The sequence below is a fragment of the Sorex araneus genome, chromosome X (assembly GCF_027595985.1).
Source record: "Sorex araneus isolate mSorAra2 chromosome X, mSorAra2.pri, whole genome shotgun sequence".
Taxonomy (NCBI): domain Eukaryota; kingdom Metazoa; phylum Chordata; class Mammalia; order Eulipotyphla; family Soricidae; genus Sorex; species Sorex araneus.
In genome coordinates, this window is record NC_073313.1 from 133,006,170 (window position 1) to 133,032,129 (window position 25,960).

Here is a 25,960-nt window from a genome sequence, read left to right on the forward strand (position 1 = left end):
CCCTTCACCGTGGAATTACTTTAATTTGGGGGGGAGGGGCACAACTGGTGATGCACAGGGTTTACTCCTGACTCATGTGCTCAGGAATTACTCCTGGTGGTGCTCGGGGGACCATATGGGATGCTGCAAATCAAACCCGGGTCGGCTGCATGCAAGGCAAATGCACTACCTGCTGTGCTATCGCTCCAGCCCCTACTTTTACATTTTTAATATATTATTTGACACCATATGCCAGTTCCTTTAGAATGCAACAAAGATGATCTAAAAATTACTGTAGTATACAAGACTGCATAATAAAAATCAGGAGTAATGGGGAAAATAAAGTTACTGATTTAGCTCTAACTCATTTCATCAGTGATAACATTAATGAAAGGAAATTGATGTAATGAATAGAATAATTAACAATATATGAATGCTACAGTAAATACAGAGCCTTATCTGATATATATATAAATGTCATCACAAATATTTTAGCTTTTAAATAAATATAAAATAATAGAAGTAATATTGTCTAGTCATGGTAGGGTTATTGTAACATGACACATTGAATGGAGTGAGTTTTTAGATGATAATAAACTATACTTGGTGTCTGTTTTCAGAGTATGTATGTGTTTCTACTTGATACACTTGAACTGAGGAAATTTTTATTCTCATTTTTCAACTAGAGATTCTTGGTGATAAACTACTAATCCTACCTGAATCTGGTAATTTATGGTTAGATTGCCTCCTAATATAACAGTAACATGGGAACAAAATTGTACTTTTTTAAAAAAGTTTTAGAGTAGAAATGACTGTATGTGTGAGTCTATTCTTTACTATTCCATTCACATTTTTTGTCTAGCTTCTCTCCAGTAACAAACTGTTATGGTTATTGCAGATGATTAGTTTTAATAAGTGTCGTTTTGTTGTAATAAATATTGAAGTAATTGAAGTCTTCTTTCCTTCCCAAAGTTTTCAAACTTGCTAGTTATTCTACTTCATTTGACTTTTTTTACTAATTTCAAATTCAGCTTGATTTATTAGGCATACTGCTCATTTCCATTAAATATCAGCTGAAGCTTTATGTAGTTTAGAGAGGGAATTGACAATTTCAGTAACATTTATTCATTTAAAACATGAATACAGAATTTACATTTATTTGGATATCCTTTGATTTCTTCTATTGGTATTTTTAGTTTTTATGGGTTTGCCAGTATTTGTATATTTATATTGGTGAATTTCATGTCGGATATCTTTTGGTATATAAGTATTTTCTTTTTCTTTTTTTTTCACTTTTCTTGTTTTTTTGGGGGGTCACACCCAGCAGTGCTTAGGATTTATTCCTGGGTATATACTCAGGGATCACTCCTGGGGAACTGAGGGGACCAGATGGGATGCCAGGGATTTAACCAGGGTTCAGTTGAACCAGGGTTGGCTGTGTGCAAGTCAAACACCCCACCCACTATATTGTCTCACTGACCCCCCAGTCGTACTTTATGAGTTTTAACTTTATTTTTTATTTTAACACATATAAATATACGTATTGCTAACTTTAACTTTTTTAGGGCTTTAAGCAAAAATGTAACTTCATCAAAGCCAATATATATGTATATTTTTTTAAAGCCAATATATTTTTGATTTGGACATTGTAAACAATTTAATTTACTCTCTTGTTTTCTCTTAATAGATTTTAAAGTTTAGTTCTTTATTGAAGCTTTGATATAATTGTTGCCCTTTTAAATTTTTGGGTGATTGTATAAGCAAAGCATTTTGGAGATACTTAAATTTGAGGATTTAAATTGTTAAAGGGCATATTCACGAAGTAAAACCTGCTTTATATTATTAGTCTGAAAACAAATTTTTATTAGAGTAATCTAAGTCACCTGTGAAAATTTTAAGATTTAGTACATAACTTATTTATGCTTAGTTAATGCTTATATTTCTTAAACTTCTGAATCTTTTCAGATACATTTTTATAAATTATTGTTATTATAGATTTTGGACTCAGCAAGGAGTCAGTAGATCAAGAAAAGAAGGCCTACTCTTTTTGTGGTACAGTGGAGTATATGGCTCCCGAAGTAGTAAATAGGAGAGGCCATTCTCAGAGTGCTGATTGGTGGTCATATGGTGTACTTATGGTAAGTAGTATTATTTGAAACAGTTATGTAAATAAGAAACAAAATGTTTTATAATTGAATGTAATGTAGAAATGGTTTTAATGAGAACCAGATTATAATAATTATCAATTAAATATTAGGAACCATATGATTGGCTGTTATGAAATTAAAAAACATGTTTAAGTGTTCTGATTTAACATTGTTTGATGAATAAGCAGAAGGCAACAATCTTTATAATACTGTATTTAGCAGTAACATGATACTTTAATTAGCGAGCTAACAATTTTAACACCTTGCGATATACTTTCTAATTATCAACTTGTTTCAAAACTGGAAAGATTGTAAATCTTCTGAGAAGAGAAATGATATCTTATGCTACATTTGGTCATATGGACTAACTGATTTGTAAGTAATAGGGTTGTTAATGAGCAACGATGTTATCAGATATAATCCTAACTGTCATTATCACTAAAGGGCAGCTTCTATGACCCATCAGTATAATTAGTTCCTATGATAAATCTGTCACTGAGGGAGTAGAGTGGGATGGGTACAGACTATAAGTACAGTATTTGGCACTTTGTGTGGCTTATATTGTTGCGCTGTGGTTGCCGAAAAATTGAAATAACTCAGTAAACTATTAGTAATTTAGGAATCCAATCAAACTTTTATATAAGTTGGTATGGGAAAAGTGGTGGAGAATGAACAAAAGTTATTATTTTGGAAGGCTTGGGATCATACTCTGAAGTACTCAGAGTTTATTACTCCTTTGTGCAAAGGGATCCCTTTTGGTGACGCTGAGACCATTTTCAAGACTGAACACATGCAAGACACGTGCTCAACTCCCTGTCCTATGTATCTCTCCAGGTCCTGGATAGATAAAATTTAAATAGCTGCACATGAAAAGAGTAAAGGTGGAAGAAATGAGTTTAAATCTAAAGCAAATTATTTGAATTCTCTGGAAATGGATTATTAAAGCAAACTTAATGGATTATTAATCAAGATGGTAATTTGAGAAAAATTCATTTTAGAAAAAGTTTCCTTGCCATTACTATGTAAATGAGCTTAAAATTAAAAAATAATGAGGTGACCATACATTTTATGACAACTGAAAATTTAAGAATAGAAAAGAAGACATCTTAAAACATTTCAAAGTAAAAATGGCTTAACTTATTAACAGTTTTGAACAAGCAGATGGACGAGTTGAAAATTAAGATAGTGCCCAAATCTATGAACTTTAACATTAATAAAATGATTGTTTAATAGAAGAGAGATAGCTGGGATTTAGAACTAAGGAAATAACTTATTTATAAAATATTGCTTAGCTTGGGCTGGAGCGATAGCACAGCTGGTTGGGCATTTGCCTTGCACTCGGACGACCTGGGTTCGATTCCTCCATCCTGCTTGGAGAGCCCAGCAAGCTACTGAGAGTATCTCGCCCACACGGCAGATCCTCGCATGCTACCTGTGGCGTACTGGAAATGCCAAAAACAGTAACAACAAGTCTCGCAATGGAGGCGTTACTGGTGCCCGCTTGAGCAAATTGATGAGCAACGGAATGGCAGTGACAGTTGCTTAGGTTGTTGCAGCTTGACCACTTAGATATAATCAACTATAAGAGCATTAGAATCATCCTGAGACTTAAAAGAAAATATTTTGAGAGTATTACTATACCGTATAATTAGTTATATTTTATTTCTTCTATGAGTGTGATTCACCTTATCAAACTCGTGTCAGAGAATTGCAAGGCAAACACCCCTCTGTACTATCTTTCCAACACTTGTGTTTATGTTTTTCTTTTCTTTAATAACGAGATTGGTCTGTGTGTGTATGTATGTGTGTATCTGAGAGAGAAAGAGATAGAGATTGAGACCAACAGATTTGGTTTCTGATTATAGGTGAGTGGGGAAAATAAAAATGATAAAATATGATTTTAGCATGCATAATTTCAAAATGGTTTGGTGATTAATTTTTGTTTTCATATCTTGATAAAGTTTTTGGTAAAGGCATATATTTGGTTCCAAAGAAAATGCTTTGTGTTTATTTCCATATTACTTTGGCTTGGAAATAAGGAAAATGAGACAGGACTGAAACAATTGGTTTGTTTCATTTGCTACCTTTCATCGTGGCTATATTGAGTAGGGTACCAGAAGTGTATTTCTTAAGTGATCTAGTTTTCTTTCCCTATTTGATCCTACCATCATATAAATATGCATGATTTGATAATCGTGTATTACAAATCTCAATTATTTTTCTTAAAGAGGTACATTGTGTATTCTAAGTTGTGCTAAATTGACTGTGTTAATTTTTGTTTGTTTGAAGTTTGAAATGCTTACTGGTACTCTGCCATTTCAAGGTAAAGACAGAAATGAGACCATGAATATGATATTAAAGTAAGTGCAAACACTATTTTTGGGGGATGCGGTATGGAATCCTAGCTTATCAGTTTTGACAAACCTTTATGGTTTTAAGTTTACACAAATGAACATTTTTAGTGCCCTCTTATTCCCTTCTCCAACCATATAGAGGACAATTCTTGGCATGGATTAAAAATCTTTTTGAGAATTGTCAATTTATAACTATGCCTAGATTTAAATAACATTTCTAAAATCTTCTTTTCCAGAGCAAAACTTGGAATGCCTCAGTTTCTTAGTGCTGAAGCACAAAGTCTTTTAAGGATGTTATTCAAAAGGAATCCAGCAAATAGATTGGGTATTGTTTGTTTTGCTTTGTTTTTTAAATACTGTGTGTGGGAATTTGTCACCCTTAAAGAAAACGAATGGGATGGGATGTGTCCCTACATAAAGCATTTTAGATATTAGAATGCAAAAGGTTTGCAAAAATGTACCCAGGAAATAGTAAAATAGCAGGGAATATGATATTAGTGACGAATATCTGCCAGCTGCAAATGTACAGCAACAAGCATAGACTAAGACAACTTAGGATCTGTTACATGTAGAATTAGCATGGGCAGAAATTGCATAGGAAAATTTCATGGCTTTACTCTGTATTTAAGGTGCCTTCTGATAGCTATATAAAATACCCCAGCCTCTGCTACTCATGTGCATATTTAATATTGATGTATTTACTAGCTCCCTTTAATATCAACCTTAACAATGGCTCACCTATACAGAGCCCGGGGTAAAGAGATATTGTATTGAGTAATGAATGGCTAGCCTGTGAGACCACTCATGACTTCTTAGGTGACCCTAAAGCTTGCAAAAGTCCATGTGTTTTTGTCTGTCTCCTTATATGTTTGTTTATCTCATTCTCCCCTACTGGAAAGAGATCAAAGGTACTAGTTGGGTTGTCTTTAGACAGTTGAACTGCATACTTTGGTGTGATAATTACACTTTTTTATTTTGGTGTAAATTCATTTGTTGCTTATAAGGCAAAGATTGTAGTAATCTGTTATGTACATAGTTTAAAAAATGGTCTGCTTATTCAAAAATTAAATTTAACACAAACATGAATATCACAATTTATCTCTTGAAATAATTCACTGGACTCTTTCTTGCATAGTTAAATTTTTAGATTTTTGAAGTTAATTATTTTTACTTTCTGATATTCATTTTACTAAAAAAATATTTGGGCCACATCCAGCTGTGCTCATGATTTACTTATGGCTCTGTGCACAAGGATCATACCTAACAGGGCTCAGGGGACCAAAAGCAGTGTTCAGCATTGAACCGTGGTAGGCCACATTAAAGGAAAGCACTCTACCCAATGTACTATTTTCTACCTCCCTATTTTCCATTATTAATTAAGTTAAATACTGTAAATTCATTACTTCTCATTATTCGAGTATGCTCTGTCAGATTTTCACTGGATCAAGATGTGATTCTCATGTTCTATTTATTTTATGTGTTAAAATTTTGCTGCCAATTTTTGCATTATATATTAATTAATTATATTTTAATTTTAATTACAAAGAAAATAAAATATACTTTATAATATTATGTTAAACATGATTTTGACTTTATTTAGAAGGTACTTGAGTATTTTTTCTAACTTTAAGCACTGTGGTTTACAGTGTTGTTCATAATATAGTTATTTCCAGCATTCTGTGTGCCAGACCAGTCTAACCACCTGCATGACATTACCTTAACCTTTGTTCCCAGTTTCCCAACCACCCACCAAAGCCTGCCCCCTTGGCAGGAAAAAAAAAATAATTTATTTTATATTTCCTGTTACAAGAAGATGATAAGTGTAGTTGTCAAAATTTAGTTCAGTAAAAGAAATATGTGAAAACTGATACAACTCACAGTGTTGTTATTAAAGTCATTGTCTGAGGATTTAATGAGCTGATTGTTACTAGTTGAGCCTTCTGTGTCATAATTTTTGCTTATTGAGATTAGTTGGCTTCTTAAGATAGTTTCCTATGTAATTTGCTGTGCTCCTTCTGGGCTGTCAGTATTATAGAATTTGGAGGTGTCATGCAGTCACATGTATGGACATGTGCTCCATGATCTCCAGTATCTATAGAACTGAGACAGTTCTCAGTCCGACCCTCTCCTGGGTAGGATCCAGCGTTTTTAGCCAGAAGATCATCAAACCTGTAAGTTTTATCAACTTAGAATATCTTCCAAGACTAGTCGTAAGCCATGAAGCAAGGTGGATTATATTATTGATGGTTTGGGATGTTGTTATAGCTGTTGGAAATTCCAGCAAAAAGGACTTAAATATTTCATGATACTGTGTTTCATTATAAATGTTCGTTTTATCATATATAGAGCACTGATTATTATAGTTATTAGGAAAATGTAAGCATTTTATTTTAAAAAAACTATGAAATATGTTTATTCCTGATTATAAATAATAATAGATTATATGGAAGTGAAGAAAAATAGGAATATCATACTAATAAAAACTATTTTTGTTTTTATAGGTTCAGAGGGTGTTGAGGAAATCAAAAAACATCATTTTTTTGCAAATATTGACTGGAATGTAAGTTCATCAGAAAGACTGTTATTGAGTGAATGCAGTATAGACAAACACTGAGAATAAATGCTAATATATACTCATGATAAATTAAGTCAATTTTGTTGTATATTTAATATACAATTCATATTGTTAGGTTTGTGACAGCTACCATGAACCAGTAAGTGTGTGGGTATTACTGAGTAATTTTTTTTCTTCTGATTTGTAAAGTATGTTTTCATTCTTGTTTCTTGAATGAGAAATATACAGGAAGAAAACAAGGGGAAAGTGGTTGAATGTAAACATTATTGAAGAAAACTGTTTTAGAAAATAAAAAAATTCAAATGATTGCCTTGTATTCACTGTCACTGTATCACTGTCATCCCATTGCTCATCAATTTGCTCGAGCGGGCACCAGTAATGTCTCCATTGTGAGACTTCTTATTGTTTTTGGCATATCGAATAAGCCACAGGTAGCTTGCCATGCTCTACTGTGCAGGCAGGCGAGATACTCTCAGTAGCTTGCCTTGTATTATTAGAACAAATACAATTTTTAACATGTGAATATATCTGTATGGGTATTGGCTTCAATTTGGAGGATACAAAAATTCATTGTGTCTGCTAAATATAGAATTGTTTCGTTTCAAATTCCAGTCAAATTTTATTAAAAAATCTCATCTTTGGCCTTCGACATGACTTTATATTATATGCCATTACTCATCATAGGAATGTGTAGGATAACATTGGTTTGCCTTTTCTACCTTGCTGCAGGGAGCTTAGGTTTATTGGGTTACCCCCATCACAGTGCTCCCATTCCTTTGTGTTTGTAACTTCTTTATTTGTGTTCTGTTGACTTATTAATATTGGTTTTCTGTTCTCCTAAATTTTTTGCATAGTTAATTCAGAGCAATGTCCGTTTTGTATGAACACAAGAAGACAGTTAATGCTATGCTTTCATAACTTGAGAGTTAATTGACTCTGGATGATATTTACCTCCTAGACATCTGTTCTCTTACCTTAAGCCTCAGTTGCCCTTACTTCCTAGGACCCCAAAAGCAGGATCCCAACTAGGGACTGGATGGACCCAGGGCAAGCAGTAAGCTATGTGCTACCCTGGCATTGAAATGGGGTTCCCCAAAGTACCATAATGTTTAACTATAAGTTAAGGGCATGGTCATGGACAAATGCTGTCATGATCCAAAAAGTAATAACTAGATTCGGACCTGTTTGGGTTAGGAATGACTAGTCTGGCCTGAGTACTGTAGTCTGAGTCCGTGGCAAGATGTTCCCAGGAGAGCCACCCTATCAACACAATGTATCTCTTACTGTGTCCTTACAAAAATAACTAATATTAAGAAGTAGAATTAAGATGTTAATTAAGTTATTGGACTAAGGAGAAGAGGAACACTTCTAGGTGGTATTTCTGCCCCTGAGCCTGATGGGCAGTCAGGAAGAGCTTTGTATGTTGAACTTGCTACCAGACTGGTTGCAAGTCCACCCAGTTCTGGGGGGATAGAGATGAGAGAGTTGGAGAGAGAGGAGAGTTAGGGAGAGGAGAGAGAGAGCAGGGCAGCAAGATGGAGCATTGACAGATAAACAGAAGGAGACTGCAATGAGAAGCAGTGTGAGACTAGAATGGGTGACTCAGAGAGACTCGAACAGGCACGTGGGGAGAATGGAATGGCAACTGATCGACCTCCAACTTGGCCCTTGTTTCCTCCTCTGTCTGCCCCATGGCACAGGCCACGCTTGCTGGGGGAGCGGCCCGAGACCACCCGAATGCAGGCGGCGAGAGGGAGAGCCATTGGGGCTCTCCCGAGCCCCCCAGAGATTAAACAGGGATGCACATTTTATTATCAATTTTTGACACTGATATTGAAAAAACTTCAAAATGAAAGCATTTTCTTATACTTTTAGAATAGAGTTAGAGGGACTTTATTCATTGATGAAATAATCTGATTTGTGGAGCAAAATTTGAAAGCAAAACTTGACCTTTTACAATTTAAATATTGCAACATAATATTAGACAATAGAATAAATTTCCCAAAGGACATTTCAATGAACATCCTCCTAAGATGTCTGCTTTTTATCATATTTGTGTGCAATCTTCCTCTCTTGTATTTGTATCACATTTCATTTTTATGATTAATATAGAAAAAAGAAAATTGTTTTTATTCCATCTTAAATTATGTGTTTGTTGTTCTTAATTTAAATGAAACTGGCACTTAAATAATTTGTTTTTACTATTATTTTTATCTTGAATTTATTTCCCAATTTATTTTTTTATTGAATCACTCTGAGATAGAGCATTGCAAAGCTGTTTATGATTGGGTTTTAGTCATGCAGTGTTACACCTGTTTCCCAACCAGTGTAATTTCCCAGCAACAGTGTCCCCAGTTTCCGTCCCACCACTCCAAGCTACCAGCTATGCCCACCTTCCTCTATGGTAGACACAACTCTTCTCCCTATCTCTTTCACATTCTCTCTCACGTTAGTCTTTATTGTTTTCAATGCAGACACTGAAAGTTTATCAAGTATATCCTATTACCTACTTTCAACACTGAATTCTTGTACAGAGTGATTATTTCCAATTAATGTTGACATAATGGACCCTTCTCTATTGTGACTACCCTCTACCCCCACACTTTTGTAATTTCAGAATCTTGACCAGTCTTCCTGGGCTTTTTCCATGGCCATGGATATTAGTTTAATATTTTTTTACATATCCCACAAATAAATGCAGTCATTTTTTATCTATCCCTCTCCTTCTGACTCATTTTACTCAGCATGATACTCTCCAGGTCCATACACTTATAGGCAAATTTCATAGCCTCATTTTTTTTTAATAACAGGTATGTAGTATTCCATTGTGTAGATGTACCAGAGATTCTTTATCCATTTATCTATTCTCGGGCACTTACATTATTTTCAGATTGTGGCTATTGTGAATACTGCTGCAATGAGCATAGGAGTGCAGATAGTGTTTCTGCTGTATGTTTTTGGATCCCGAGAGCATATTACCGGAATTGGTATTACTGAGTCAAATAGGAGCTCAATGTCTAGTTTTTTGAGGAATGTTCATATTGTTTTCCAAAATCGCTGGACCAGTTGATATTCCCACCAACAATGAATGAGGGTTTCGTTTTTCTCCCATTTGGTGTGAGATGTCAACAGTATCTCATTGTTGTTTTTATTTGCATCTCCTTGGTGATTATTGATGTAGTGCATTTTTTCCTGTTCCTTTTGGCTGTCAGGTTTCTTCTTTGAGGAAGTTTCTGTTCATTTTTTTCTCCCATTTGTTTAGGGGGTTGTGTGTTTTTTCTTTTAGAGTTCTACCAGTGCTTTGTGTATCATTGATAACAACCTCTTATCAGATGGATAACAACCCCTTATCATTGTAGCTGCATACTATTTCATTGTCTTTGTAGACCACACCATTGTAATCCTCTCATCTGTGTTGCACACCCATTGGATATGGTCCTTAATATCCAGCTATTGAACTAAGTGCTTCAATGGGTTACTGTTTACATATGCCCTGTTGAATGAAAGGGTTTTTTTTGTCCTCAGGGTAGATACTCAGAAGTGGAATTGCTTTACTGAGAAATAGTCCTATTATTTTCCATAAAGGTTGAACCAGATGACATTCCATCACTGTTAAAGAATTTCTTTTCACCAAATCCCCGCCAACATAGATGTTTCCTAGTATTTTTGACATGTGTCATTCGCACTAGTATGATATGATATCTCAATTTAGTCTCGATTTAGATACCACTAATAATAAATTAAAATAAACCCTTTATGTGTTTGTTGGCTGTTTATCTGTCTTGTTGAGAAAAGTGCCTTCACTTTCTCGCCCCAAATTTTGATAGGTTTTTTAAAAGTATTTGTAGTAGAGATTTCTAGTTTTCTGTAGAAAGTTTTTAATCTCTTTAATTAAGCTGATTCCCAAAACCTTTATTTTTGAGACAAAATCGTGAATAGGTATTTTAAAAAATTTCTTTCTTTTCTACTTGATTTTTTTATATATAGAAATTCATGTTGCTTTTATAACCTGCCATATTACTATATTAATTGTTTCTTAGAATTTCTTCAGAGACTTTAGTGTTTTCTAAGTATAGCAACATTGAGGGCTGGGAAGAGGTCCTGGATGCGGTTGTTGTTTGGGCCTGAGATACAGGTTCCCAGGGGGTCCAGCTTTCTCCTAACATGAAAGGAACATGACATGGGCAAGGCTAGCTCTCAGAGTATAGGAGGATCTTTTATTGGACAGAGCACAGGTATTTAAGCCCAGGGTGCACTCTGCCAGAGAGAAAAGGCTTCTCCTCACCAGAAAGGGATCTGTGTGTGGGTGGGTGTAGTAAGAAGTGTGCTGCTGATTTATGTCAGAAAGGCCATAATGGTCTCAGGTCTCAAAGAGAATCAAGGTGGCTCCTCACATGAGTGAAGTTTAGCGTTGTTGGCCTAGTGTAGTACATAAGAGACTCCCACTGAAACTGTACTGCCCCCTTCGAAATTCATACATATTGGCAAGTTTTGAGTTATTCTGATGGATTTATATCCTAAACAAAATATATTGTCCATACCTATCTTTTATCATTTCTCTGTTTTTTTTTCATTTTTGGATAAACCCAGAGGCTTGTTCATGGCTTAGTATGCAGAGGTTCTTCCTGGCAGGCTCAGAGTACCTTACTGAGTACTGGGGATTCAACCCGGGTCAGCAGGCAAGCACTCTCACTGTTGGGTACTATCGCTCTGGCCCCAATATCTTTCTTTCATTGGATATATTTTCTGGAATGTAGATATGGCTCTCCCTCTATCTTTCTTTGGCTACCATATGGCAGTATAATTGTTTTTCAGACCAGTATACCAAGCTGTGATTATCATGAAAATGCCAGATGTGTCTCTTGTATGCAGTTGGATTGTATTTTCTTCATTCATCATGTTTCACAGTGTCTTTAGATTGGAAAATTTAATCCATTGACATACAGTTAGATAATATACTGACATGAAGGAACCTGTGACCATCTTATTTTTAAAAACTTTTGGGGGGATTGAGATTCTGTGGTTTACAATGCTGTTAATTATGGTTCCTCTTGCACATAATTCAAACACCACATCTATCACATATGTTCTCCCTCCTACCAAGGTCACAATGACCCCTCTCTCTCCCAGGCATCCCAAGATACCTCCTATCCAAGTCCTTGCCCATTGAATTTTGAGGATCCTTTACCCAAAATTATACTTTTGAACCTTTGTTGTAAGTATGCTGTGTATATTTAATTCCCACAGCTGAGATCATTCTGTATCTTTCCCTTGCCTTATGAAAGCATTCTCTTACCATGTCCTTTTGTTCATCTACGTTGCTGCAAATTATATGATTTTATTCTTTCTTAAATATGTTTAGTATTCCATTGTGTATATATGTCAGAACTTCTTTATCTATTCATCTGCTGTTGAGTATTTGGGTTGCTTTCATACCGTGATTGTTGCATTAAGTGTGATGATGAAAATAGGTGTGCACATACTCTTTTACATTAATGTTTGTTTAAGGTATAGATACCAAGAATGGTACCTCTGGTTCATATGGTAATTGTATTAAATTTTTTTGATATATCTTCGTATGGTTTTCCATAAAAACTGAAACAGATGACATTCCCACTAGCAGTGGATGAAGGTTTCTTTTTCACCACAACCCTAGCAACAATGACTATTTCCATACTTCGGGGTATGTGCCATACTCACAGGGATGGCATGCTATCTTGTTTTGATTTGAATTTTCCTAATCATGAATGAATATAAGCACTTTTACATATGTCTATTGGCTATGCAAGTTTTCTTTTCTATTCTGCTCATCTCCTCACCCCATTATGAATAGAGTCATTGAATTTTTTATTGTTGATATGAATGATGTTTATGTTTATGTTGTAAAAAAAGTTGTTTTCTGTGGCTCTAAGATAATGTGTTCCAGGATGATTGTAAAAAATACAAAGGTGCGCGCGCTCACAGGAGGGTGCGGTGTGATGTGTGTTGTGTTGTTTACGGGCTCTCAGGGCAGCGCTCTCTCTCTCTCTCTCTCTCTCTCTCTCTTGCGTCGCAGTTGGTGCTCTTGAGCCGCTGTGTATGGACCAGATCAGGATGGCTCCTCCTGTGCTCTGCTTCTGTGTGTGCCGCTGTGCTCTCTTCTGTCTCTCTATCCCTGTCTCTTTGTCTGTTGTCTCTCCTCTGGTCTCTTCCAACCTCTGTCCCTTTGCTTCTGTGTTTTCTCTCTGCTTTCGTGTCTTCCCTCTTGCTTCGGTGTCTTCTGTGTCTTCTGTCTTGCCTCTGATCCTTCTCTCCACTTCTGTCTTTTCTCCTTGCTTCTGTCTTACCACTCCCTTTCTCCTTGCTTCTGTGTCTTCTCCTTGCTTTTGTTACAGTCTTAGTTTATATAGCAATCGCATAGGGTGGTAACACAAAGGTGGGTTGAACATTGACAAATCAACAAAGAGGGGTCAGAGTACTTTTCTAGGAGATTAACAAAATCTCATCTAAGGAGATTAGTCCAGATTACTAGGAGATCCACTCAAGGGTGGGATCCAGTGTCACTTTCTTCCTTCCTCAGCTAGTAATCCACTTAGTTAGTTGTAGTAAATCTATTTCTAATATTTCTAGCATTGTCATTCTGTATGAGAACAGTAAGGGATGTATCAAACTTAAAGTTTGGTTCTTCCTGAGAACATCTCACTACATATTCCAGACCACAGTCCTCAGGTTAGCTCAGTCTTCCTAACCCCAGCAGGGTCCTAGTCTCGTTGTTACTTTTGGATCATGACAGCATTCGTCTATGACCATGTTGTCAACTTAGAGTTGAGTATTGTGGTGCTTTGGCTCGGCCCATTTTGATGCCAGGGTAGCTCACAGCTTGTCCTGGGTCCATTCTGTCCCTTGTCGGGACCCTGCTTTTGGGGTGCTAGGAACTAAGGGCAACTGAGTTGAGAAAGCAGATGCCTAGGAGTAAATATTATTGGAGTCAATCAGCTCCCAAGTTAGAAAGCATAATATTAACTGTCTCCCTGTGTCTATACAGAAAGGGCATTGTTTTCAGGTAAACTAAGTTCCCTCTGGCAAGGTTGAAAGGACAAACCCAATGTTATCCTACAGATGATCACTTGGGATATTTGGTAACTTGTACTTAGGTTTGAGTAAGATAAGGCTCTGATCCAGAGTTGCTTATGATTGTCAGTGGTTATGTAACTTATGTTTGGCTGACCTTGAGCATTACTAAGAATTGTGATAATATGTATCTTGAGTTGCTATCAGATTATAAATAACCCTGAGCGGCTAAGCTTTTTTATATTGGGAAATTTCAGGTAGTAATAAGTGATTCTTTATCCACAGTTCTTAGCAGTAAAGCTACCTGCTCTGTGTATACACAGCACTGTGTGTGCATAAGTAACCTGTATGGGCGATGACTTGAGTTAATAGGTCATTTGCATGTAAATCTCACTTTCCCTCTGAATTTGAATGCCCTCACCTAGTTATCTTGCATGAAGTTGACCCTGATTTGATTCCTGCTATGGGGTGAATGTTCCTTGAAGGTACACCTGACAGTGCCGGTAGTAAGCAATGGGAACTGCCCTGTGTGGACCTAATTCCCATCACCCCTAAGATACGTTGGAAATCTTTTGTGATCACTTCTTATAGATTCATATGCTTTTCACCCTTAGTATATTTCAGTTTTCTTCTATTCTGCTACTTATTCCTACTGTGTGTTTGTTTGTGTGTGTGTGTCTAACTTTCAAGTACTGTACTCTTAAATCTGTGGAGTTTTTTTCATGCTTTCTTTAATTCTTCCTCTATGTTAGGATCTTCCCTTTTTCTAATTTATTTTCTTAGAAAATAGTTTCATTAATAGGATTGTTGTTTGGAAGATTTGTCAGAGATAAGCTCTGGAGTGTTTCAGTAATTTGTTAAGTCTTTATTCACGGGGGTGAGTTTCTATGTTATGAATAGTGCTATATGAAGTCTAGCTATATGACAGTCCAAATTTGAATTAACCTGACCAACAGTAGGGGCTTCTCTCTTAAATCAACTCTCTGTCTTTGACTCTATAATTGTGTGCAACTGAAATACCACTAGGAATATGTAGATAGTAGTGCTCTGTACCATCTATAGCATTAGCATTAAGGTCCAGCAGGCCTTGGTTCTGATCCAAATTCCAGTTGATGGTATTAGGCAGCAGATATGTGTCAAGGTCCAACCTTCCTTGAACAACAGCTTAGAGTCATTGTGATGTTTTCCCAATAGCCACAGTTCAGTCAGCTTATGGTAGAGAGCAGGATGTGATAATGTTTTTCCAAACTCCAGGGACCCTAAAGCAATGATTTTATACGATGAGTATAGAATTGGGAAACAAGAAACTACAAAACATAACAGCAGGAGTTAGAGCATTTCTCACAACCTAGCCAATGGTCACAAATTCATTTTAGTGTGACCACAATAATAAAGGAAAGGGGAAATTACTAGGAAGACTTCCCATAACTAGAAAATGCCTAAGCTTGTAGGGGCAGACAAAAATATGATGAGAGCTTCCTTCTCCCACTACCGTAAGATTTCTTACCTTAGATATATATTTCATCCCTATTGTATCAAATTTGTTTTTCTAACCTTTTCAGACGTTGTCCATTAGGTTCATGACTTACGCAGCAAAGTTTGTATTTACTGGTCATTTTTGTATGCTTGTTTTGATTTTTTGTGCTGTACCCAGTGGTGCTTTGGGCTTACTCTTGATTCTGAGCTCAGGGGTTGTTCTTGGTGGGTTTGGGATGATATGGAGTGCCTAGAATTGAACTCTCTTGGGCTGAATGCAAGGCAAGCACCTTATACTCCAGCTCCAGTCATTAGGCTTTTAAATTGATCTCTGTAGAGAGCCAGATTGTGTTGTATATTTTTGAGTATGAAGCACAGTTGTTTTATTTGAAGAAATTTAATTACAGAAATGTGAGGGGGGTGTTCAAGAAGGTACACAGGTTTCTCTGGAGTGCAGTAAAGCCTTGGCTGTAGATTTACTATGATTCCAGGAGAAATCCTAATAAATACTTTTATCTGAAAACAAAATATTTTAGTGATTTAGTGAAGTATGTATTTTTGAATATTATTTCTAATTTAGGAAGACTTTGAATGTTGTTATTCATTTATGCATTATAACCATGTGATATATTCTGTATGATTATTTTACCAGTGAATATTGAAGTTGAATTTTCATCTTCAAAAGTGAATATCATTGCATCTTGGAAGTATAGCTGTTTCCTGGTTTTAAGTCATCTTATATGATCTCTTCTGATTCTGAACTTTGAACAATGTTTTGATTGTTCTTACAAAATATTTTGTAGCATTAATATATTTGTTATATCATGTTTATCACTTAGAAATTATATAAACGAGAAGTTCAACCTCCTTTCAAACCTGCTTCTGGAAAACCTGATGATACGTTTTGTTTTGATCCAGAATTTACTGCAAAAACACCTAAAGGTAATCATGTTAATGTGTGGTACCCAGTTAATGTATGACAATTTTTATTTTCATTTTATAAAAACCCACTGAGACTAGAGAGAAGATTCAAAGGATTGGCACCCTTACTTTGCATGCAGGTGTCACCGTTATAATGATTGGCATCTCTATGCTCCTTTGAGCTCAACATCCCCACCCTGCCCTACCTAAGGAATTGTCTGATGTGTTTCCCTCCCTCTCATATAAAAATACAAACTAGTTTGTTAAGTAAAATAGGGATTTTATGTTTCTAGCAGGTAACTTTGTCATCTCTAGAGGTGTTGATCTTTGTACAATTTTGCTTGGATACGTTTCAATTAAAATATTTAAGTGAGAATACCCAGAGTGATGGTACAATGAATAGGGTCCTTTCCTTCCGTACAGCTGAACCGAGTTCAATTCGCAACACCCAATATGGTCCCCCAGGAGTGATCTCTGATCATAGAACCAAGAGCAAACCCTGAGCACCACCAGTGTGGCCCACAAACAAACAAAAATCCTGATTTAAGTGAGAAATATTTATCCCATTAAGGGAAGTGAGGACTTGGACAAAGAAGGAATTTTTCCTTGTTTTACAAATCTATTGATAAGCTGATGATGAGAGTAAGAAGAGAGAAGATAGATATACCACTTTATTATAGATTAAAAATTAATGAGATTTACTTTTAGCATTTGTTTCACATGGTTATGAAACAAAGATTGGATCCTGTTATGTACTAAGTTGTAAGGATGCAGTATTGAACAGAAAATACAAAATGGTTGATCAACAAGGATCTTATATTGTGGGAATGCAGACAAAACATAATAAATTAAATAAATAATTTAGTATTTGTTAAGGTAGCATTTAATAATTTCCTCTATATTGTAATATATGCTGACTTTTTATATTATATATATTTGTGTTTTTAAATAAATATAACTACTTGGACATTAGATTCTCCTGGTTTGCCAGCCAGTGCTAATGCTCATCAGCTCTTCAAAGGATTCAGCTTTGTTGCAACTTCTATTTCTGAAGAACATAAAATCACGTCTAAGACAAGTGCAAATGTCTTGCCATTCTTTCAGGTAAATTGCATTTTATCAGATTATTCAGTTTAGGGATGATTATTTCTTTCATTTACTGCAATTGGATTTTATCATCTTATTTATTTTTATTATCCCTCCATTCTCCTTCAAGTGGTTTGTTGATGGTTAGTTGTGTTGACTGGAAGTTGCACACATGCCTGGCTGTGGTACTTTGATTTTTTAAATTGTGATCCCCACCTTCTATCACATATCAGGTTGTGGTGCTCGCACATTTGGCCTCAGTGTTCACTGTAGTTTGCACCCCTTAGTCAAGATGTTTGAACACACAGATATTCTCACGATTTTCACACACAAGTTATGTTGATAATGCTTGCCAGAGCTCACTGTAATCAAATATACGTTTACTTGGAGTCACACTTCCTATCCATAGTGTTCACATATCTATTTAGTTGTTGATGTTTCCTGGAGTTCATTCTCCTTTGTAATGCTAACCCATACTTGAATATGGTATGTTCAGGAATTGCTTGTGATGCAGAGGATTGCAAACGGCAAAGCCACTGGGTACAAAGAACAGAGCTGTCAGGATCATTCTGAGCACATGTAGACAGGAGGAATTCGAACTTATGCCTATACACTAGCAAAACTTGTTATTCTAAACCATTGAAGCATTTTTCCACAACCTGTACTCTCAACTATTTTTAGGGGTAAAAAAGGTAGCACAACAGGCAAGGTACTTGTCTTCAAGTCTCCTTACCCATAGTTGATTACCAGCATTCTATATGTTCCCTTGAGCCTGTCAAGAGTTATCCCTGAGCACAGAGCCAGGAGTAAGCCCTGAGAACTGCTGGGTGTGACTAACAAACCAGAAAGATAAAACAAAAAAATATGTATAAACTTTTAACTTGTTCTCTATGTATAATAATCAATGAAAGATGCCTCTATATAGGGGCTGGAGCAATAGTACAGCGGGTAGGCGTTTGCCTTGCACGCGACCGACCTGGGTTCGATTCCCAGCATCCCATATGGTCCCCTGAGCACCGCCAGGTGTGATTCCTGAGTAGTGCAGAGCCAGGAGTAAACCCTGTGCATCGCCAGGTGTGACCCAAAAAGCAAAAAAAAAAAAAAAAAAAGATGCCTCTATATAATAGGGGGAAAAGCAGATAGGAACTTTAATTGCATTTACATAGCATATTTTTGAAAGAAAATGTAAGGTTGGTATATAAGTAATTCATTTTTTGTGTTGGCTTTAGGGATCTAGAAAACTTAGTTTTGACGATCAAAAATTGCTGAACCCATTACTTAATATAAACATATTCTTTTGAATGAATTATTCTTGATTTTTAAAGATTTAGGATGAATGTATTTAATTTTACTTTTTCATACAAAAACGAAGATTAGCGGAAATGCTGCACAATTTGGTGACGTATATGAATTGAAGGAAGATATTGGTGTTGGCTCCTATTCTGTGTGTAAACGGTGCATTCATACAGCTACAAACATGGAATTTGCAGTGAAGGTATTGTTTCAAAACCTAATCTGTTTTTTTTTTAATTTTTTGCAGAGGGGAGGTGGTAAACCCAGTAGTGCTCAGGGGCTACTCCTAGTTCTTTGCTCTTGTGCCTTTCCTGGCAATCCTTGGGGGGGCATATTTGGTGCCAGGGATCAAACCAGTGTCAGCGTGTGCAAGACAACCAAGTGTCTTAATTTCTGTGCTATCATTCTAACTCTTAACCTTTTTTGTCATTATTGCTCTTTCATATGCAAGTTGAATGATAGGTTACATGACAATTTTTTCAGTAGAGCAATTGGAGACAGCAAAGATTATCAGGAAGAAGTACTGAGACTTAATGTTTTTTGTTGTTGTGTTCTTGTTGTTGTGTTTTGTTTTTTTCTTTTTCGTTTTGGCCCTTATCTGGCTGTGCTCAGGGCTTACTCCTGGCTTTGTGCTCAGAGATCATTCCTGGTGGTACTTGGAAGATCACATGTGGTGCTGGGGATCCAATTGGAGGTGGCCATGTGCAAGGCAAGCGCCTAAACCCCTGTACTATGTCTCCGGACCCAAGACTCAATATTTTATGTTCAATTTATTTACAAGAGTTTCTTTTGCAGCAGAAATGTATTTCATAAATTCATGCTTTTGAGTAGTTTTACTTTAATATAGTATATTAAGATTGACCAACTGTGACAATTAGCATCACTTTAGGGTCATATTATCAGTGAAGTACAACTTCAGCTTAGTGGATACAACACTAAAAAAACTGCTTCATTATTAATTATTAAGTGTAAGTTATAGGAAATTTTAAGTAGATAAAAATAATGTAAAACAAATATAACTCGGAATTTTAAAGAATTTGGTTAAAATACAAACAAATTTAAAATCTTTGACACATTTCAGTAAGGACAGTCTTGTTTCCTCTGAGATTCTTCTTTTCTTCTTAGATCATTGAAAAAAGTAAGAGAGACCCCTCAGAAGAAATTGAAATTTTGATGCGCTATGGACAACATCCCAACATTATTACTTTAAAGGATGTAGGTATTTAAAAATATGGGTAGCAGCTAAGCAAATGAGGCTATGACTCTGCACTTAATTTTTTTATTAAAACTTTTCATATGTGTCACTTACCTACTTTCAATACACTAAGTCACAAGATTTTTACCAATTTTCATCCCTTATGATATTATATTTCTCCCCTTCTTGCAGTACTTCAGAAGGGAACTATATTAAATGGCAAATGAGAATGTATTCATTTTTCAAATATATTTAAATAGTTAACTATTATTATTACCAATATCTTTATTCTGTTATATTACTATGGCTATAGAAGATTTAGGAGACTGGAAATTTTTCAAGTGGCTGCAGAATTATAATTCTTGAGGAAAATAAATTAACCTATATAGGGACAGATACAGAATGATATTTCTCATATGTCGAATACAAAGAAATAGTAAGGGAATAACAAATGCCCAAAGGCAACAAAATCTTAGAAGTGGTCTACAGAACTGAGCTTAACATGGTGAGGGTTCACTAAGACAATGGTGGAAAAAACAGCAGTCATTGTGTTGTATGTATGAAACCCTATCATTAACATTTTAAATCACAGTGCCTAAAATTAAGTGACAAAATTAATATATATATAATTTATATTGACAAGTCTCACAATGGAGATGTTACTGGTGCCTGCTCAAGCAAATTGATGAACAATGGCATTACAGTGCTACAGTGCTACATGTTACAGAAAATGAATTCATATAAGAAAATAATGTTCTCTTTAGAGAAAACAAACCTTCACCTTATTTTATTTCTTATGATAACGATGTCAAATGCCAAAAACAGTAACAACAAGTCTCACAGTGGAGACGTTACTGGTGTCCACTCGAGCAAATCGAGCAACGTGATGACAGTGACAGTGATACAGTGATGATACAATGTATGGTGTGATTTATTATCTTTAACCAATATTGTATATTTATGCAAACATATAAATGATTTTGATAGATATAAATGAAGATATGTTTGCTTTAAGGTTTATTTGATGAAAGGAAGCAATCCAGTTGACCATATTCTCAAATAAAAAAATGTTTGTATTCAGAGTTTTTCTCTTTTGTATTTCCTCTTCTTTTAGGGGGGTGGTTTATCTAATGGCCCAGTTGGGCCTATGATTCACTGTGAGTTCCCTGTGGTGTGAGGGAAAAGCCACGCTACTCTGGATATGCTTGGGGGCCTCCATGACCAAATGAAAAAGTGCTGGGGAATGTTGGGTTGCCGGGGATGAAGCCTAGGTTAACCATATGCAAAACATGTATTATCTGTAATATCTGCAATAAATCTCTGATCATATAAATTATTTTGATAATGAAGCATTTTAATATTTTCAGATTCAAGCTAGAATGTACAGTTATATTTTCTTTCAATTTGTGGGTTTATATATGCTATTAGACATGACATCTATGTGTATGGTATCTCTCCTCTCTCTTTCTTTGTGTGTGTATATATATATATATGTATATTATATACCCCAAGTAAAAAGGACATACTGCTTATTTATTCTTCTTGATATAAGAATATGGTATTTGAAATCAACAAGCATTTAGGGTATCATGACAAATAATGGGCTGAATAAGAAATACAATAAAAATAATGCAAAAGTCTGCCTACTATTTTCATGCAAAAAATATATTGGTTATAATGCAATTTAAAGTGAGAATGATGTAATTTGAAACACAGATTTCTGTTTATATCATTTGATAAATACAGTGTGCAACTTTGAAAACTAATAGAATTTTATGCTGAATTTGGTCTCAGAACTGCATAAAATTGCTTAGCCAGTTGTATCTTCATTATATGTTGGATTTTATTAATCGTAAAGCAATAATGTCTTTTTCAACGCTAGAGTTTCACGAGAAAGACAAGTAAATATAATTTAAATGTTTGAAGAGTATAATTATTAATACTTTCAAATATATTCTTTTTTAGGTCTATGATGATGGAAGATACGTTTACCTTGTTACCGATTTGATGAAAGGAGGAGAACTGCTTGACCGTATTATCAAACAAAAATGTTTCTCAGAACAGGAAGCAGGTCATGTTCTGTTTGTAATAACTAAGACAGTTGACTACCTTCATTGTCAAGGAGTAAGTCATAGAGCTATAGTTATATTTTACTCTTAAATTCTGAAAACATATGATATGTGTATGATGTAATATGTTATAGATATTATTTATGTATTATATATAATGTCATCTGAAATGAATTGATTTTTATTACATATTTAAAATTTTTTAGACACTGATTTACAGTAATGTTAACAATAAGATTTCACACAGACAATATTCCAAACACACATGCTCTACCACTGTGCCCTCATATGCATATAAATATGTATATTTATATACACATATACATATATATTATTTTATTATTGGGGACACACCCAGCAGTGCTAAGGGTTAATCTTGGCTCTGTGCTGAGGAATCATTCCTCGTGAGGTCATGGGAACATATAGGATACCAGGGATTGAACATGGGTTGGCTGCGTGCAAGGCAAGCAGCTACTTGCTGTTCTAACTCTCTGGTCCATATTTTATAGAAACTATCTTAAAACTCAATAGTTTAGTAAGGGTTGTAAATTTAGGAAACCGGCTAACACTTTATTAAGTTTATATCAGTCTCTCTGCCTGTTCACCTATATGTAATGGTATGTATATTTTTTTCTAGTTTTTCCCTAGCAGTTCTCATGGCTTATTAATTGGTCTGTTCTCAGTGATTAATCCTGTAAGTGCTCGGGGAGCCATATGGTGTGCTAGGGGTCAACCAGCATGAGCCGAGTACAAGAGGCCAACTCATTGTAGTATTTCTACAGGAGCTGGCATGTTGGTTTGAAAAGTCATTTGAATTGTATATATATATATATATATATATATATATATATGCAATCATTTAAAATATATATATGCAATCATTTTAAAATCTATATATATATACCTTTATTTTAAAATGATTAGACACGATCAAACTTACAAGTTAAACATAAAATTGTTATCCAAGAAAAAATATATATATATAATTCAAATTATCCTGTAGTGAACTTACCATATATCTTCACCTTTCTAACACATTTCCCAAACTAAACAAGAAATTTGGATAGACATTGGAGTATTACTAATTCATTATAATTTTCCATATAAGGGAAAGTTTTTATTTTGCTTCCTGATACTTAATAGCACTGTAGCACTTGTCATCCTGTTGTTTATTGATTGGCTCGAGTGAGCACCAGTAACATCTTCATTGTGAGACTTGTTACTGTTTTTGGCATATTGAAAACGCCATGGGTAGCTTGCCAGGCTTTGCTGTGCAGGAGGGATACTCTTAGTAGCTTGCCAGGCTCTTTGAGAGGGACAGAGGAATCTAACCCGGGTCAGCCGCATGCAAGGCAAACACCCTACCCGCTGTGCTATCGATTCAGCCCCTGATACATCATAAAGAAATAAAACTAGTTGTCAGAAATATGACCTTTATTTATAGTTCTGTGAGAAAACAGAGCTGAAAGTAATTCAAAACTTGCCCTGAGAACATCAGAGTGTGGCCAAATAGCAAAATAAAAAAATTAAATTTGCATCATTGATAATGGTAGAGATACATACTCAGAATAATGCAACTATAAACATTATGTGCAAATTATTTTTAAATGCACAGTTTGGAATTCGCACTAAATTCTCATGTGTTTCTGTTCTTATTGAAATAAAGCAAGCTTGAACTCAGTGTTTTGTAGTTTAATAGACTACATTTTCTGTATTTTGCTGTATGCAATGCTAAAAGAGTCATTCTATTATAGAATCCTTGATTGTGTGTTAAAATCAAAATTAAAGACCAGAATATTTGAACAATAAATGATAAATATCTTTAGTTTATTACTTTAGAAACTATCAGGTTATGACATATATTACATACTGACAAATAAATTTTGAGCATTTTTAAATGCCAACCACTTAAAAGGTGCTACAGATTCAAATAAAAGTAAGGCGTGGTCCTTGTCTTTAAACAGCTTTCAGGATAGTAAGCTGCTGACTAAAGGCAGAACTAGGTTAAATGAAGTATATATCAATAGGAAAATCTCAACCTGGGAGTTAGTACAGGGGTTAAGTGTCTTGCCATGTATGGCATATACCTTGGCTCAAGTTTTGGTTCTGCATATGGTTCCCAGAACACAGGTTGGAGTGATCTCTGAGTTAGTAATTCTAGGTGTGGCCAAAAAGCAGAACAATGAAAACAAAAATCAACAAGAATCTTTAGTTTTCTTGTTATTTTATTATTATTATGCATTTTCCCTTAATATTTATAATATACATTGAAAGCATGTTTCTTTCAGAAATTTTATTAAAGAGAGTTATGATAGTCATGTTAACATTTTTCATTGGGATTGGAGCCATAGTACAGTGGATAGGACATTTGCCTTGCATGTGACCAACTCAGGTTTTATTCCTGGAACCCCTGATGGTTCCATGAGCACTACAAGGAGTGATCTAAAATCCCCCCAAAAGTATTTGTATGCTTATGGATGTTGAATAATACATTGACAGTGAGATATAATTGTTAAGTTACATTGTGTAGATTTAAAATATTAAAGATATTGATTTGATACAGTGATAAAATGTTATATCATTACCACTATTGCTTTAACTTGCACTCTATCACATTATATATAACAACTACTTCCAAATCTTTGATATGCCCAGTGTGGTTCATCTTAGAGTTGGATTTGATGATTTTATTTTTAATTATTGTTTTGCCTTGTTTGGGGGCCACCATTGACAGTGCTCAGAATTTACTCCTGGCTATGCACTCAGAGGTCTCTCCTTGCTAGGCTCAGGGGATCCTATATAGTGCCAGGGGTCAAATCTGGGTAGGCTAGGTGAAAGGCAAATACCCATATGATGTACTTTCTCTCCCATCTTTATTTTGTTCTTTGAACTTGTATTCCATGTTTCTTTGCATATAAGAATATTTTTGCACTGCACACTGCACTTTAGGCATATTAAGTTATATAATTTTGTTTTTTAATATGTTTTCATTCCGGTACATAAATATTTTGTAGAAATTTCACTGAAACTTATGTTTGATGGTAGGAACTCTGGTCTTTGTCCATATTTTTTTGTTTTATGAACATTTTTGGGGGGATTGGATATGTTCAGTGTTACTCAGGACTTGCTCTTGGCTCTGTGTTCAGAGATCATTTAACTAATGTCTCTTGACATTGCTTGTGGGACCATACTCAGTGCCAGGTATCAAATCAGGGCCAGCTGGATACATGCAAGAAAGTTGTCTTAACTTCCATACTATCTCACTGATAAATGTTAATTTCTTTTAGTCATATATATGTATACATATATATGCATACATAGATATATTATTTTTGTTTGCGAATAAGTTCCAGCTGTTGCTATTTCAGTATCCTATATACAGCATTGAAAATTTTGCAGCATCTCTTTTTCTAATCTTCTAGTCCAGAGATAATGCAGTCTTTTTATGTTTTATTTGTTCACCAACCTTTTGTTCACCACTACTGTATACAATAGAGACTACACTTAGGCTGAAAGACACAGATAATGGAGCTCACTCATATAATTGTCCATGTTCTCTTCAACAACTATTTATATTCTTCCATCAGTCTGTATGTTCTGTTCACATTTTTGTCTATTGCATTCAAGTATTTGGATTTAATATCATGTTGAGGTTTTGTAGAATGAACAACTGTAGGGAAGTGTGTTAGTTGTTTATATCCAGAATTTTGTTATTTTTTGTTTTAAGGGGCGCACTTAGCAGTGATAAGGGCTTACATCTGGCTCTGTGCTCAAATATCATTGCAGGTGGATTTTGAGAGACCTTAAGAAGTGCT

General features: G+C 35.1%; 1 protein-coding gene across 4 annotated transcripts in view; it reads left to right on the plus strand.

The window, feature by feature from the left end:
- RPS6KA6 (ribosomal protein S6 kinase A6) overlaps window positions 1-25,960 on the plus strand; it is a 242,384-nt gene that overhangs the window by 145,673 nt on the left and 70,751 nt on the right. For 2 of the 4 annotated variants that reach the window (XM_055122992.1, XM_055122995.1), the window contains 9 exons: window positions 1,975-2,117; window positions 4,416-4,486; window positions 4,717-4,805; window positions 6,982-7,040; window positions 16,421-16,523; window positions 17,476-17,606; window positions 18,961-19,083; window positions 20,007-20,096; window positions 22,042-22,200. In XM_055122992.1, coding sequence (XP_054978967.1) covers window positions 1,975-2,117; window positions 4,416-4,486; window positions 4,717-4,805; window positions 6,982-7,040; window positions 16,421-16,523; window positions 17,476-17,606; window positions 18,961-19,083; window positions 20,007-20,096; window positions 22,042-22,200 — 968 coding nt within the window. The remainder of the gene's footprint in view (window positions 1-1,974; window positions 2,118-4,415; window positions 4,487-4,716; window positions 4,806-6,981; window positions 7,041-16,420; window positions 16,524-17,475; window positions 17,607-18,960; window positions 19,084-20,006; window positions 20,097-22,041; window positions 22,201-25,960) is intronic. The other 2 variants (XM_055122993.1, XM_055122994.1) reach the window with 2 other exon arrangements.